Source organism: Dipodomys spectabilis, unplaced genomic scaffold (genome assembly GCF_019054845.1).
Source record: "Dipodomys spectabilis isolate Male_0828 unplaced genomic scaffold, ASM1905484v1 ptg000034l, whole genome shotgun sequence".
Lineage (NCBI taxonomy): Eukaryota > Metazoa > Chordata > Mammalia > Rodentia > Heteromyidae > Dipodomys > Dipodomys spectabilis.
In genome coordinates, this window is record NW_024870711.1 from 11,508,557 (window position 1) to 11,524,094 (window position 15,538).

General features: G+C 49.5%; 1 protein-coding gene across 1 annotated transcript in view; it reads right to left on the reverse strand.

Moving 5' to 3' along the window:
• Paxip1 (PAX interacting protein 1) overlaps nucleotides 1–15,538 on the reverse strand; it is a 46,839-nt gene that overhangs the window by 15,432 nt on the left and 15,869 nt on the right. Inside the window, exons 6-11 of the mRNA XM_042677249.1 lie at nucleotides 13,879–14,508; nucleotides 8,946–9,570; nucleotides 7,344–7,438; nucleotides 2,142–2,237; nucleotides 1,070–1,207; nucleotides 384–505 (exon numbers count right to left, since the gene is read on the reverse strand). Coding sequence (XP_042533183.1) covers nucleotides 384–505; nucleotides 1,070–1,207; nucleotides 2,142–2,237; nucleotides 7,344–7,438; nucleotides 8,946–9,570; nucleotides 13,879–14,508 — 1,706 coding nt within the window. The remainder of the gene's footprint in view (nucleotides 1–383; nucleotides 506–1,069; nucleotides 1,208–2,141; nucleotides 2,238–7,343; nucleotides 7,439–8,945; nucleotides 9,571–13,878; nucleotides 14,509–15,538) is intronic.

The window sequence follows — 15,538 nt, forward strand, 5'->3', positions numbered from 1 at the left end:
ATTCCCATTACCTAAACTTGAGTTCCAACTCACTAATTGTTTACTTCACAGGTATCTGTGCTTAGTGTCTCCATGACCAGAAGAGCCACTCTTTCATTACGCTCTGATTTCTATGCAAAAGAGGGCCCAGGGAGACTGTTCCCAAGTATGAAAACACAGCAGTGAAACCTGTTCAAATTGCTTTAGGAAGGGGAGGAAGAGGGACAGAGGCCCTGAGATGGTTGCAGTACATTCTATATACATGTGTAAAGATGAGTACAATTCCCTTAGCGTAAGTAGTAAGAATACATTAGTTAAATGGGAAAAAAAGAAACAGAATCACTGAAATAGTCCCTCTCCTGTGTGTTGATTTAAAATGAAAACTGGTTTCAAAGCGTGCTTACTCTTTACAGATGAGGACGGTGTTGCTCCGGCACAGATACCCTGTGTATTTGGCACCAGCCAAATATGCCATCAACTTCAAGTCATCTCTGTCATTATCAACAAACCCAGTCACAGAGATGATCTATGGGGAAAGAAGAGGAACTCATTAAGAAAAATCACTTCCTCTCTCCTCCTTCTTCCAACACACCCACACCCACACCCCTGTGCAGTATGCACCCATGTGTGTATTTCTACTATTCCTTTCACATCATGACACATACTTGGCAATATCATTTCCATGAATGTCAAAAGGAGAATTTTACAATAGTTAAATGTTGTACACAGAGCTCTTGATGGGGGAAGGAAAAAGAATAAACATGGGCTGCCAAATGCAAAGCACTGCTGAAACAAAGTGTAATGGCACCATCCACATTTTAAGATCTTTTTTTGTTCCTTCATTTTCCTTTGTGATCATTTACATGGGAGAGTGTACTAGTATTGACCACATTCTGCCCAACAGAGGCTGCTTTTAGGGTTTGAAAGACTTTTGGGGAATCCCCATTCTGGGGAATCAGAGGAACTAACACATGGACTGTGCCAGTGCTTCTACACCAGGACCCCACACACAGAAACCAGAGGCAGTCAGCCATGATATGACTGCTTCCCACAGAAGCAGGACTGAAAACAAACAAGGGGCCCGCCTCACATGCTGAGCGCATGGCTTCCCCCCTGGCGGGAAGGCCACGGGAAAGTGGAGGGCCCGATGGGGCGGCACCATCTTCTTCTTCTTCAGGACGGTATTTAGCCAGTGCGCAGTGATGCACCTCTTCCTCTCACGTATTGCCTACCAAACACAAAACCATAAGTTTGCTGCAGGTTGTGTAACCACAAGGCCACATTTTTAGTGACCTCCCATCAGGGGAAAGAATTTCATGACACAGCACAGCACGTAACATATGGCACATAAAGTAGCAATGACAATGTAGCTGTTCACTCTAAAGATCTGAAAATGTTATTATCTATCTACGAGTGAGAACCTCCCCCTATGGAGGGATCATGCCTGGGCTCATCAAAATTAAAAATTTCCTTTAGCAACATACCACAATGTATAAAGACATAAACACCTAAAACTAACCACAGAAGAAAGCTCATGTTTCTACATTTCAACTACAAAGTAGGGCCAGTGAGTGTCCCTCTTTAGCGAAGGGTTCTTAAGGGCTGCCCATTACATTCACACGGTGCATCTGCAGACTTTCAGGAAGAGGAAGCCTGAAGCTGCAGGGCAAAGCGGTAGAGCTGGGGAGAAGTCTGTGCTCAGGGGTGCAGCCCGTCCAGCCCCTGCCTGCAGTGCACCACAACGCTACAGAATTCCTCTCGTCAGTGTTGCTTTGTGGGGACTGGGAGTTAACTCTTAGTGCCTGGTTTACCTGGAATTTCCTTTTCTATCTCTACTGTTCAAAGACAAGTATGCACAAAAGTATCTAGCCAACAAAACCATACAAAAGTTAACAAGGATGCAGGTACTAGTAGCTCAAGCTACTCAGGAGGTTGAGATCTGAGGATGGTGGTTCAAAGCCAGCCTACTCAAGTGGCAGAGTGTTAGCCTTGAACAACCAATGTCAGGAACTGCACCCAGCCCTGAGCTCAAACCCCAGGACCAGCACAAGTTAAATAAATAAGGAACTTCATTATTTTTTAAAGTCCAAAAAGTTTTAAGAATGTAAGGCTGAAACAACAATGACCACTTACTCCAAGTCCCAGGCAAGTACTTTCCTTACCTGTGCGTACAGACTACTGACTTGGCTCTCACAGAGAAGATGGGTGCATCGGCTTGTGAACGTGGGATCCACAGTACCGCCGTGTGCCTGGATGATCTACACCAAAGGTCAGAACTGTCATCAATTTCAGCTATCCAGAATACAGAAGAATGGCAACTTCAAATAAGACTTACTAAAAGAACTTATCGCTTTCCCACACAGCCCGTTTCCAGCAAGAAAACCAAAATGTTCTCCTAAACCTGCATCTTCTCCTTCCTGTACTGCTGACATTCTGAACAAGCAACTTCTGTATGGCATAGTGGCCAGGGTGCCCCGCACCCCTAGAGACAGGAGCAATGCCTCTGGGTGCTACCAATGCCCCACGGGGGCAGACTCACTCCTTTGAAAACCACTGCTCAGCTGGGCACTGGTAGGTCTCGTTTACAATCTTAGCTCCTCAGGAAGCTGAGACCATGGATCTAGGTTTGGATCCAGCCCACAGACAAATCCATGAGACTGCAATCTCTACCCAGCAAAAAGCCCCCACTGGAAGCATGGCTCCAGCGATGGAGTGCCAGCAAAGAAGATGAAGCATAAAACCTTGAGTTCAAATCCCAGTACTGGTGCTTACACACGTGTATGTGCACACACACATGCACATGCACACAACACACCACCATACCACCAAACAAATCAGAATTACACGAATAAATAGCAAAACTTTACGTGCAAACACTTCAGCTGGAAATGAAGAATGTAGTTGCCAGGCATTAAGCACAAATTAAAATTCAATTCAAACTCCTACACACCAGGAAGGGATTTCACAGGATGTCAGAGCACAGGCCAAAACCCCAAAGCAATCCTGCTCTGCTTTACATACTTTGTCAGAAGTGTCTCTTTTCCTGTAACTACTTACAGATCAGCTGGATGAGGCTGGGACAAGGCCAGCACTCCAGACCCACATGTGCCTGCTCTGTCCCTGTTTTCTTTCCACTGGCCAAGCACTGGTGGCGGCTCCTTCAACTCCTGCTTCTCATGGTTGCACATTCACCTTGCTGCCATGTCCAGGGGCCCGTAGAAGAAAATTTGCCCACCAGATACACATGTCTGAACATATCTGTATTCCTGGCATCTGACTGGCAGCTGTGTCAGGCCGGTGGAAATCACTGCCCTCAGCTTCTGCCCCAGTCTCCCAGCACTGCACTGTGCTGCCCCACTGTCTTCTACCACTGCACGCTGTGCTGCCCCACATTGTCTCCCACTACTGCACACTGTGCTGCCCCACTGTCTCCCACCACTGCACGCTGTGCTGCCCCACATTGTCTCCCACTACTGCACGCTGTGCTGCCCCACTGTCTTCTACCACTGCATGCTGTGCTGCCCCACTGTCCACCACTGCACACTGTGCTGCCCCACTGTCTCCCAGCACTGCACGCTGTGCTGCCCCACTGTCCAGCACTGCACACTGTGCTGCCCCACTGTCCAGCACTGCACACTGTGCTGCCCCACTGTCTCCCAGCACTGCACACTGTGCTGCCCCACTGTCCAGCACTGCACACTGTGCTGCCCCACTGTCTCCCACAACTGCACACTGTGCTGCCCTAGTGTCGTCCAGCACTGCACACTGTGCTGCCCCACTGTCTCCCAGCACTGCACACTGTGCTGCCCTAGTGTCGTCCACCACTGCACACTGTGCTGCCCCACTGTCTCCCAGCACTGCACACTGTGCTGCCCCACTGTCGTCCACCACTGCACACTGTGCTGCTCTAGTGTTGTCCAGCACTGCACACATGCTAGACAGCCTGCCTCATCCTGACCTTGTCCAAATTTGCTCCTGTATTTTAGTTTTAGACTTTTTTTGTTTGTTTTTTGGGTCCGGTCGTGGGGCCTGAACTCTGGGCCTGGGCGCTGTCCCGCAGCAATTCAGCTCAAGGCTAGCGCTCTACCACTTGAGCCACAGCACCACTTCCGGCTTTTTTTCTTTTTGCTTATGTGGTGCTGAGGAATCAAACCCAGGGCCTCATGCATGCAAGGGAAGCATTCTACCACTGAACCACCTTCCCAGCCCCTTTTTAGAAAGATTTCTAAATATCACCTTCTTAGCCAAAGACATACAGTAGAAGAAGCACAGCCTCTTCAACTACTGGTGCTGGGAAAACTAGGAGGCCACATGCAGAAAACTAAAAGTGGAGCCCAGCCTGTCACCATGCACCAACATCAATTCAAAATGGATTAAAGACCTTAACAGCTACCTGAATCTCTGAAACTACTGCAGGACAGAGTAGGAGAGACACTTGAACTTATGGCACAGACAGGAACTTCCTGAACAGAGTCCCAGAATCACAACAAATTGGATAGGGACTCGACAAATGGGACTACCTTAAAATAAAAAGTTTCTGCACAGCTAAAGCGATAGCAACCAAACTAGAAAGACAACCAACTAATTGGGAATAAATATTTACCAGCAATAAATCAGACAAGGGATTAAAATCCAGTATATACAGGGAACTCAAGAAACTAATCCCTCCCAAACCTAACAAACCAATTACTAAATGGACAAGAGAACTAAAGAGAGACTTCTCAGAAGAAGAGATAAAAATGGCAAAGAAACACATGAGGAAATGTTCACCATTCCTGGTTGTGAAGGAAATGCAAATAAAGACAATCCTGAGATACCACCTTACCCCAGTCAGAATGGCCCACATCCTAAAGTCAGCCAACAACAAATGCTAGAGGGGATGCAAAGAAAGAGGAACCCTATTACACTGCTGGTGGGAATGTACACTTATACAACCACTTTGGAAAGCAGTCTGGAGGGTCCTCAGAAAGCTAAATATTGACCTCCCTTATGACCCAGTCATACCACTTCTAGGCATTTATCATGAACAACAGGAACCAGTATACAAGAACACATGCACCTCCATGTTTATTGCAGCACTGTTCACAATAGCCAGGATATGGAAACAACCCAGATGTCCCACCACAGATGAATGGATCCAAAAATTGTCGTATCTATACACAATGGAATATTATGCAGCCATTAGAAAGGACAAAATAATGGCATTTGCAGGGAAATGGATGGAGCTACAAGAAATCATGTTGAGCGAGGTAAGCCAAGAGCAAAGAGACAAACGGTACATGGTCTCCCTGATAAGTGGATGTTAAATCCAAAATGTTAGGTGATACAACACAATTAACAGGACTTAAGAAACAAAGGACTTCCACTCATCTGGTGGAATCACTACTAAATAACCCCATGCTGCTGATCACATGTATGGTGTATATGTGTACACTGGAGGGAAACCAGGAGGATGACACAGAATTAGAGGGAATCAGGGAAAAACATATAGCAGCGGGACCCATCAGCTGCACTGGACATTGACCAAAATGAACTAAGCAACTCAATGGCAGCGATGGAAGGGAGGGAACCGTGGGAAAGAGGGAACAGCTGATACTATGCAAAACAAAAGAAATGTACATATCACCCAATGTGGAAGAAATAACTGTATTGCAAAGCTCATAGAACTCATAAATGTTACAGACCACGATAGACAATTTGCCTTATGGAAGTTAGAATGTTTGTGACTTTAAGCATCACTATCCTACAATACTGTGAAATTTGGGAAATTATGTAACCACTTAATCACAATAAAGAATTTGAATATAAATAAATAAATCTCACCTTCTAAAATTTCCACCTCTTTTTAAATTTCTGCTGAAACAATTCTTGGAAAAGCTTCCTATCCCTGCCCTGTCCTGGTGAAGTCATTCCTTGTCTGGCCAGCTGATCAACCTGCTGATCTCCCTCGAAGTCAACAATTTGCCCTGCAACGTGCACATCAGGCCCTTTACTCACCCCCTGCTCTATAAAGGTTGGGAAGTGGAAAACTAAATGCCAGAATTAAAAGACACGACCAACCTCTCCATCTCATGGGCTATCCCAGCCAAGCTTGTGGACTTTCCATCCATCCCTGCAGGGACCCAACCTCCTGTCTCTCTCAGGGACTTTCACCCATCCCCGCGCTTCCTAGCCTTTTCCCCAGGACCTCTGCCTTCTCAGGCTGCCTGAGCTATACCACCTCCCCCAGTCCTTACTCTTATCCTGCGAGGCTCAGTCTGGGAACAACCTCATCCAAACTCAACACCTGCCCACACTGGCTCCCCGTAAGGCTTCATGTTACTTCTAACCCACACCACCAGCCGGCCTGTACTTTCCTGGCTCTATCCATTCGTATAATCTGTTTATCCAACAATCCCCAGTCATGCAGTATGCTAACATAGATCAGATTTAAACATCAGGAATGTTTACAGTAAAGTACATTCAGGACATGTTTAGGCCTACTTAAACCTGGCTAATGAGCACACACACACGTGTGCACATGCACACACGTACACAAACACTCAGTTTTGATTTGGAGCATGGTAAGTACAGGCCACCATGAGAAATACTGAATAAAAAGTGGACTACCAGCTGGGTGACAATGGTTCATGCCTGTAATCCTTACTTGGGAGGCTGAGATATTAACAATCATGGTCCAAGCCAGCCTGGGCGGGCAAAGTCCATGAGACTCTTATCTCCAATTAACCACCAAAAAACACTAGTGGAGCTGTGGCCAAGTGGTACAGGGCTAGCCTTGAATGAGAAAGCAAAGGGGACAGTGCCCAGGCTCTGAGTTCAAGCCTCAATATTGGCACACAAGTATATACATGTACAGACACACACATGTACACACAAACTGGACTATCATCCCACAATTAGACCAGAAACCTTGAGATCCCTTCCTAGACTAGACACTCTAGAATTCTCTAACACTTGTCTTTGGAGAAACAGCATACTTAGGAGACACACTAACTGATGGTCAGGGTCCAAGGTCACCAAATATCTGACCTTGTACCACCCTGCTAATTACAGACAAATGTCTCAAGAATGGTAAAGACCTTTGCCTACCAAGTTACAAAAACAAAACCCAGAAAAAGTGACCTTCCCAGTTCCAGACACCAAGTGGTGTCTCAGTAAACAGGGCCAACTATATGAACAGCCAGTCTAAGAAAGCTGACAGCAAAACTACTCACACGTCTCAGTGAACATGGCCAACTATATGGACAGCCAGTCTAGGAAGGCTAACAACAAAAGCACCCAGAGGCGTCTCGGTGAACATGTGGATACCAGTCTACGCTTAGGGGCTCATCACACACAAGTTCCCTTCTTCCCAGCATGCTCACCCTTTTCCATGTGGCCAGCAGCTGCTTATCTGACATCTGCTCTGGATAATCAGCAATAGCAAACACACATCCAAGTAAGAAGCCTTCTTCTGGAACTATAAAAGAATTATACAGAAAAAACAAAACAAAACTCTATGAGTATGTACACAGAGTCTATTTTCTCAGTTCAGTGTGGGTTTATTTAATCCGTCTTTTTTTATACAGATACCAAGGCTTGAAATCAGTGCCTTGAACTCAAGCTCCGCTTTTGAATGACTAGAGAGCCCTTACCACTTGAGCCATGAATCCAGTATAGCTTTTTGCTGGTTATTTGAAGATAACAATCTCATGAAATTTTCTGCCTGGATTGGCTTTGAGCTGCAATCCTTGGATCTCAGCCTCCTGAGTAGCTAGGATTACAGGTGTGAGCCACCAGTGCCCAGTAGTTCATTATTCTCAACCATGAGGTAATGTAAATACATCAATAATCTAAGTACATTTGGAAAAGTGCTACAAATATACCAATTCCTATATAAAAGAAACTATATAAAAGGACCATTACAAAATAAAAGCAAAACCTATGCCTGACCACTACATCCTCTTAGTCTTTGGTGCAGCCTAAATATTCTATTACACACCAACATTCACTTCCATAAATGATGTCCCAGCCAGGCCCCAATGTCTCTCACCTGTTATCCTAGCTACTCAGGAGGCTGAGATCTGAGGATCACAGTTCAAAGCCAGCCCAGGCAGGAAAAGTGTGACTCTTACCTCCAATTAACACCAAAAAAAAGGAACTAGGATTGTGGCTTAGTGGCAAAGTACTTGACTAGCATTCATGAAGTCCTGGGTTCAACTCCTTGGTACCACATTAACAGAAAAGGCCAGTAGTGGTGCTATGGCTCAAGTGGTAGAGTGCTAGCCTTGAACAAAAGAAGCTCAGGGACAGTGCCCAGGCCCTGAATTCAAGCCCCAGGACTGGCAAAATCAAAAACACCACCAAAAAAGTCCAAAGTGGAGCTGTGGCTTGAGTGGTAGAGCGCTAGCCTCAAGAGAAAAGTACAGACGGTAAGTTCAAACCCCAGAACCAGCACAAAAATGAATGAATGAATGAATGAATGAAATAAAAGATGTCCCAAAATATGAAAGAAGTCATAGTTTAGCCAGTGAAGAGGCTGAGATCAGGAGGACCGTGGTTCAAGGCTAGGCAAAGAGTCTGCAAGCTTCCTTCTTAACCAAAAGCTGGGCACAGTAGCATATGTATGCCTGTCATTCCAACTATGGTAGTTAGTTTAAAATAGGATTGTGGGCCAGGCGCATACTGGGCAAAAGTTAACACTACCTCAAAAATATCCACTGCAAAAATGGACTGGAGGCATGACTCAGTAGAAGATCTCCTGCCTCGCAAGCCTGGGGCCACTTCAAACTCCAGTACCACAAAACAACCAAGTGCAGTTATCCCACTATCCACCAACTACTGCTCGTGAGATTTCGGATTCACTTTTTCATGAATTCTCAGCCTCCATTTTGTACTCATCAGTAGGTGGGAATCCTTACGTACTCCCTCAAAGGACTTCTGCAAGTACGCAACTGGGAGAGAAGGAAAGAATATCCACTACTAACGCTCCACAGTCGGGTCGTGTCCAAACAGCTGCTGCGGCGGCGGTGGCTGCGGCGGTGGTGGCGGTGGCGGCTGCTGGGGTGGGACCTGGTGCGGCAGTGCCTGAGGCGGCTGGCTCAAGTGTTGTGCTGCTGCTTGGTTCTGCATGTGCTGTTGCTGCTGCTGGTGGTGCAGGCGCTGGAGCTGCTGCTGCTGCTGCTGCATGTGCTGCTGCTGAAGCAGGCTGTGCTGCAGCTGGTGCAGCTGCAGGGCCTGCTGAGGCTGGAAGGGCTGCGCATGCTGTGGCGGGCGGTGCAGCGGCTGCTGAGGGAACGGCAGCTGCTGCTGGGGAAACTGATGCTGATGGACCTGCGGCGGGGGCGGCTGCGGGAATGGGTGTGCCGGGGGGTGAGGGTAGGGCTGCTGGGACATCTGCGGTGGCGGCGGCTGCGGAAACGGCATCATCTGCTGCGGCTGGAGGTGTAGGACCTGGGGCGGCGGCGGCTGATGGTGCTGCTGGAGCACGGGGGCTTCTGCAGCCCCTTTCACCTGGCCAAACAGCACCGCGCTGGCATTGGCATGTCCCTGTTGGCTGTGATTCACCTGGTGGTCTAGATTTTTTGTGGGTGCTGAAAGGGACTGTAAGATCTAGAAAAAAAAAGTGAGGCCACACTGTCATTGACAGATCCAGAAAAGTAACTAAAACTGTCTCTCATTGTAGAGGCTACCTGGACATTTTACCCAGTTAATAGTCTAGTAAATAGGAGCATTAAATGACTGGAAACTTCAAAAACACGATTGCATCTTTCTTGCATATTTACTATGTATCACCAACACCAACAAAGCAAATAAAGTAATTCTCTACTGACAAAACCAAAATCTGAAAGTGAACTATTCGCACTCCTGACAGACAGACAGTGAGACCAGGCTGGCAGCTTCCGCCAGGGTTCTGGGAAGAGTGTGATCCCTTCACGCTGCCATCTCTCCCTCACCTCCACAGCCTGCTCTGGACCTGCTCTCGACTGACAGATGTTTAGGCCTCTGGGAGGCAGATGCAGCTTGACCCCAACTTTCTTCCCACACCTGCTGTCTTCCACTTCCTCCTGCCTGTGGCCCAGCGCCCAATACAGCAAGGCCCCCATGGACAAGATCAATGAAAGCAGGCCACGCAGATGGAAGCAGGAAGTCAAGCTTCACGCCAGGAGTGGCTCCATCCAACCACAGCTCAGCCCAGCCAGGCCACCTCTTCCCTCACAGCACCTGCTCTGTGCATCCACATACCGTGCTGGTGACGTACCAATGTTCAAGCCCTCACCGCAGGGGTGCCTGCTCCCCCCTCCTCAGACATGATACAGTGTGGGTACAACGTCACCTTCCAGTGCCCAGCCCTGGTGGGGTGCGAGCCCAGGGTCTGTCTAGACTTTGAGGTTGGGGAGATGTCAGCAGACGCCATTAGCAATGACTTTCCCTGTGCCTCCACACACGACAAACACGGCACAAGATGGAACACCCTCCAACCACCAGAGTCTGAGCCCCACTTCTTGCGGCTGTCCTCTTTTCTGTACTTCAGAGGGTGGTTTCTTCTCTGCTAAGGCACACCTGACCAGTGATGGGAGGAGAGCTCCGCTCCCTCTCCACCCAAGCAGCATGGGTGCCCGCGGGCCACATGTGGAGACCTGCTGGCACACACGGCCTAGCGGTGAGCCTCACCCAGCCTGGGCTCCCCCGTGCTGTCCCCGGGACAGAGAAGGGAGCCAGGGCAGGCAGGAGTTTGAGTCCCGTGACTATTTCCATTTTGAACACTTTTCCACCCTCTGACATTCACACTGCCTGCCGCGATGAACAGGCCAGACACACCACTCCCCGCGCACCACTCACCCCAGTCCAGGTGGGCTCCCCTCACACAGCGGGTGGAGCCAGTCCAGGGCCCAGAGGACCCCGGGAGGCCCAGGCAGCCTCCGCACACAGGACACTGTGGAGAGTGGGGACGAGGGAGGTCAGGTGTGACAGGAGGCAACCCACAGCTGCTTGTCTTGAGTTTTAGGTGCAGGGGCTAAAAAGGGTCCCTGGAAGATTTATCTCGCCTGCTCCAGGAGAAAAAAGATGGCGGTATAGGATGCGCCCGGGCCAAGACTGAAGATGGGCACTGGCCCGGGACCCTGAGCACCTGGCAGCCAGCCATGGAGATGTCTGTCACCACGCCGGCTGCACCACTCACTTCCCTTTCCAACCTTCTGCTCTGCCTTTGACTGAAAACACGTTTCATTCTGAGGAACAGAAGAAAAGTAAAAATTCTACTTACTTAGTCAAGTAACTTGTGCCTTACCACAACCAGCAATTCTAGAAGTCAGCTTTGAATTTTCCCCTTATAACTGTCACGATTCTCCTTCTAACGTCTGAGCTACTGCATTCGACATATTGAGCATGGGGCAGGCACCTGATACCTGACCAGACCTGCAATTTCAGCAGGAGGCTGACTGGTCGCTGTGCCTGCCACCACAATTCCACGTCAAACTAAATCTGGCTCAGATATCTAACATTTCAAAAACTCCTTTTCCCATTCGGGTGTGCTGACATGCACCTGTAATCCCAGTACCGAGGTGGGTGAGGCGGGAAGACAATAGAGTTCCGGCCAGCCTGAGCTACAACGTGTCAATGTACCTCAGAAAAACAAGGAGGCCCGAATTTTACAAAGTTCTTCCCATTTAGCAGTAAAATGTCCTTGTACTCTTACTTGCTGGAATGCTCTCTGGGAGGAGAGTTACCCGCTCCTCCTTGGATCCTGGAGGAGGCAGTCAAATGCGGGGCCAGAGATGTCCCAACTCCCCGCTCATCACTGACTTCCACTGTAACCAAGATCAGCCGATTGCTACGGGGGACCCGCCGGCGGAGAAGTGTGCAGTAACCAGGCAGCACGGTCCGCTGCCTCGGCAGCACGGAGCAGGACTGCCTGCTGTGCCTAACCTCCACCAGGAATAGGGAGTCCTGCTTCTCCAGCCATTTTTATACTTCTCTCAGCTGGCTCCGTGTCACTCTGGGAGCTCATTAGGCCCTATTTCCAGCTGCTTGGGACAAGCCTCCTGGGTGGCCCAGGCAGGTCTTTGGCCAAAACCACCTCCCCAAAGGTGGGCCCTCCCAAGTTCCTAGGTCAGAATTTTTTTTTTTTTTTTTGGGGGGGGGTCCGGTCGTGGGGCCTGAACTCTGGGCCTGGGCGCTGTCCCTCAGCTCTTCAGCTCAAGGCTAGCGCTCTACCACTTGAGCCACAGCACCACTTCTGGCTTTTTTCTTTTTGCTTATGTGGTGCTGAGGAATCGAACCCAAGGCCTAATGCATGCGAGGCAAGCGCTCTACCATTGAGCCACCTTCCCAGCCCTCAGAAATGTAAAGAGTCCTCTTCACCTCCAGCTACCACTGTGGGTAAGCAGCACTTCCACTGTCATGTCCTCTAGCTTCCCGATTCCAGCTGGTCCCCCTGCTTCTCTCTAAAGCCCAGCCCAGTACCTCGATGGGTGCCTATGTGTGGACATGCTCTCCGCACCAAGAGGGCTGTCTCCGCCCAGTCCACCATCTCTCCTACTGTAGGGGTGCCAGTGCTCAGACGAAGGACAGCCTGGACGGGCCCTGACAGTCACCTCTGCAGCCACCTCAATTCCATGGCTTTCTCCACCCTATCATGCTCAGGACCCATGTCAGTCACAGACGCAGTGACCCTAGACAGACACACCGACCCAGTCATTTCTAGACAGACACACAGACACAATTACCTCTAGGACAGTCAGGGTCAGTTCCCTCTATGACAATCACACAGACCTGGTCACCTCTAAGATGGCAATCACAGACTCAGTCACCTCGAGATAGACGCACAGACCCAGTCACTGTAGACAGACACACAGACCCAGTCACTCTAGACAGACACACAGACACAACTACTTCTAGGACAATCACAGAGTCAGTTCCCTCTATGACAATCACACAGATCTGGTCACTTCTAGGATGGCAATCACAGACTCAGTCACCTCTAGATAGACGCACAGACCCAGTCACCTCTACACAGGCACACAGACACAATTACCTCTAGGGCAATCACACAGACTGGTCACCTCCAATCGAGTCATGCAACCACACCTGGGAGAGGACAGGGCGTGGTGAAGTCCACCCCAGAGACCTCATTTCTGAAGACAAAAGCTGCCTGGTCCCAGAGGGCTCTTACCGCTCAGGGCCCCCTCCGCTCGGGGGAAGCCCCAAAGCTAAGGCTTCAAACGGATAGCCCTTCCCCAGCTCGGTCCTCACTGAACCATCCTTTCCCCTGGCTCCCCAGCAAGCTGGGATCCCCCTGCTTCCCTCCCCGCCCCCGCTAGATCCCAGGCCTACTGATCCCACCTCACCCTGACTCAACACGACCACGCTGCGCAGAATACACACGCTGCTCCTGCTCACCACGGCACAGCCAGGCCTGCCCCATCCTCCCAGGCCTCCCGCACCCGCTGACCCCCAGCGGTCTTCCCCCACACCGGGCCTCCCTAACTGCAGCTCCTTCCCCTGGGAACTCTGTCCTCAGACTCCCTGGTGGCCTCCTCACCCTTCAACCCTGACTTCACATCACCTCCACAAGACCCTTCTTGCCATCCTGCTCTCTCCAGAGAGAAGGCGACACATTGAAACAGCCGTCTGGCCTTGCCCACACAGCAGTGTCTTGAGAAACGGGCCTGTAGTGACTTTGCCGCAGTGTGGACATCATAGGTGAGCTATCATCTTGTGGTCCAACACTGGGAGCAGCTCTTCTACCCAGCATTGGACTGTGGATACTTCGTACAAACTTGATGGTAAGGTTCTCATTCAAATAAATAGTGCCTGTAAGTTACTTGGTCTGAAGCAGGAAACACGACAAAGCATCACTGACAGAGCTGTGAAACCCAATGCTTAATTCCAACATTTACGTTTCCTTTGGAGACTTACATGTGCTACGTTTGATGGTCGGTTAATCTGCTGAATGTCAGCACTATTGGTGATATTTCTCAACGTCCGCGCCGCTGGACTCCAGGTAGCTATCATGTCTGATCGCTCAGAAGTTGGGAGGTTCTGTCCAGAGGCCATGAGCCCACGGACATCTGGAGGCAGGAGGTTACCTGGGACAGGCGGGACATTGGCACACAAGTTAATGAGCCCAGACTCCTTTCCCTGAGGCAGCCTGCGCTTTGCCGTGGCAAGCTGTGGGACTTCCGCGGGGGTCCAGTTTAAATTCCGCTCCTGCTTTTCTGGCGAGGAGTCTGAAGAGTCATCAAACATCAATTCCCCTTTGGAGGTCTCGGTGCTGGGCTTGGGAGAAAACTGCCGGTTGCCAGGGGAGCCCTCCCGGGAGCTGGCCAGGCTCGACTTCTCCTCCGTGCTACCCTCGTTCTGAGAGTCCTGCTCCTCGTTTTCGGCCTCTTCCTCTTCCTCTTCTTCCTCTTCCTCCTCCTCATAGATGATCAGACGAGGATGGTAAAACACTTCTTCCTTCCTGGTTTTCTCGGATATGCAGTCCAGGACCCAATCAGGAGTCACAATTTTAATACTTGCTCGTTTCACTGCACAATCATATTTCTCCTGCGAACAAAGCACAAACACACACTCAGAACAAAGCTGTCAGCTTTGTCCTATCTCTTGGAACTAGCATTTCGAGAAGGATAATTGCAGTGCCACTGTTCTGTACAGAGAACACGTGCACTCCTCTGAGTGGAAGCTGAGCCAGCTCAGGGTCATGCTGATTGCAGGCCTGACTGCGCTCCTTCAATGTGTGCCTGGGCTCGAAGTAAACACACTGTCCCCAAGGCCCCAGTGACACCTGTTTACACCTGGACAAGGAAGACAATGACCAGAAAAGACCCGGCAAGATGAAGCAGAATGGCCTCAAGGCCTGCCGGGGTGGAGGGAGGGGGTGCAGTGGCCAGCTCCCCTCACACTCCTCCACGCTTCTAACTTCACTCTGCCATCTGTACACATCTTTCCTATGTAATCATTATAACAATGAAAACCTGGGTCCATTTGAAAAAGAAATGCCGGTTTCCTTAGTGTGCGGTCAGTCACACATCTTACAGGGTAAAACTTCAAATGCGTTGTTGCTGGACTTAATACTTGTGTCTGGCTGGGCACCAGTGGTTCACATATGTAATTCTAGCTACTCAGGAGACTGAGATCTGAGGATCGTGGTTCAAAGCCAGCCCAGGTAGGAAAGTCTGTGAGACTCTTATCTCCAATCAGAAAACCAGAAGTGGCACTGTGGGTCAAGCGGTAGAGCGTTTGCTTTGAGCTAAAGAGCTAAGGGACAGCGCTAGGCCCAGAGTTCAAGCCCCACGTCCGACAAAAAAAAACAAAAACAAAAAAAACTTGTGTCTGAACAGATTGTAGAATACAGAGGAAGGCTCAACCCTCAGCCATCTTAAAGGGATTCAGTATCAACAGCCTAAGCCACAAACACCATCACGAATCAGACACATGACAGCTAATTATAATCTATATAAACTTACAGGCCGCCTGAAGGCTGCTGCTTCAGCCTTCAGGATGTGAGAAGCAGGCTGGAGCAGGAAGTGCCCTCTATAAGCCGCTTTGGGGTAGATGCAGTGTCTGTCCTGATCCA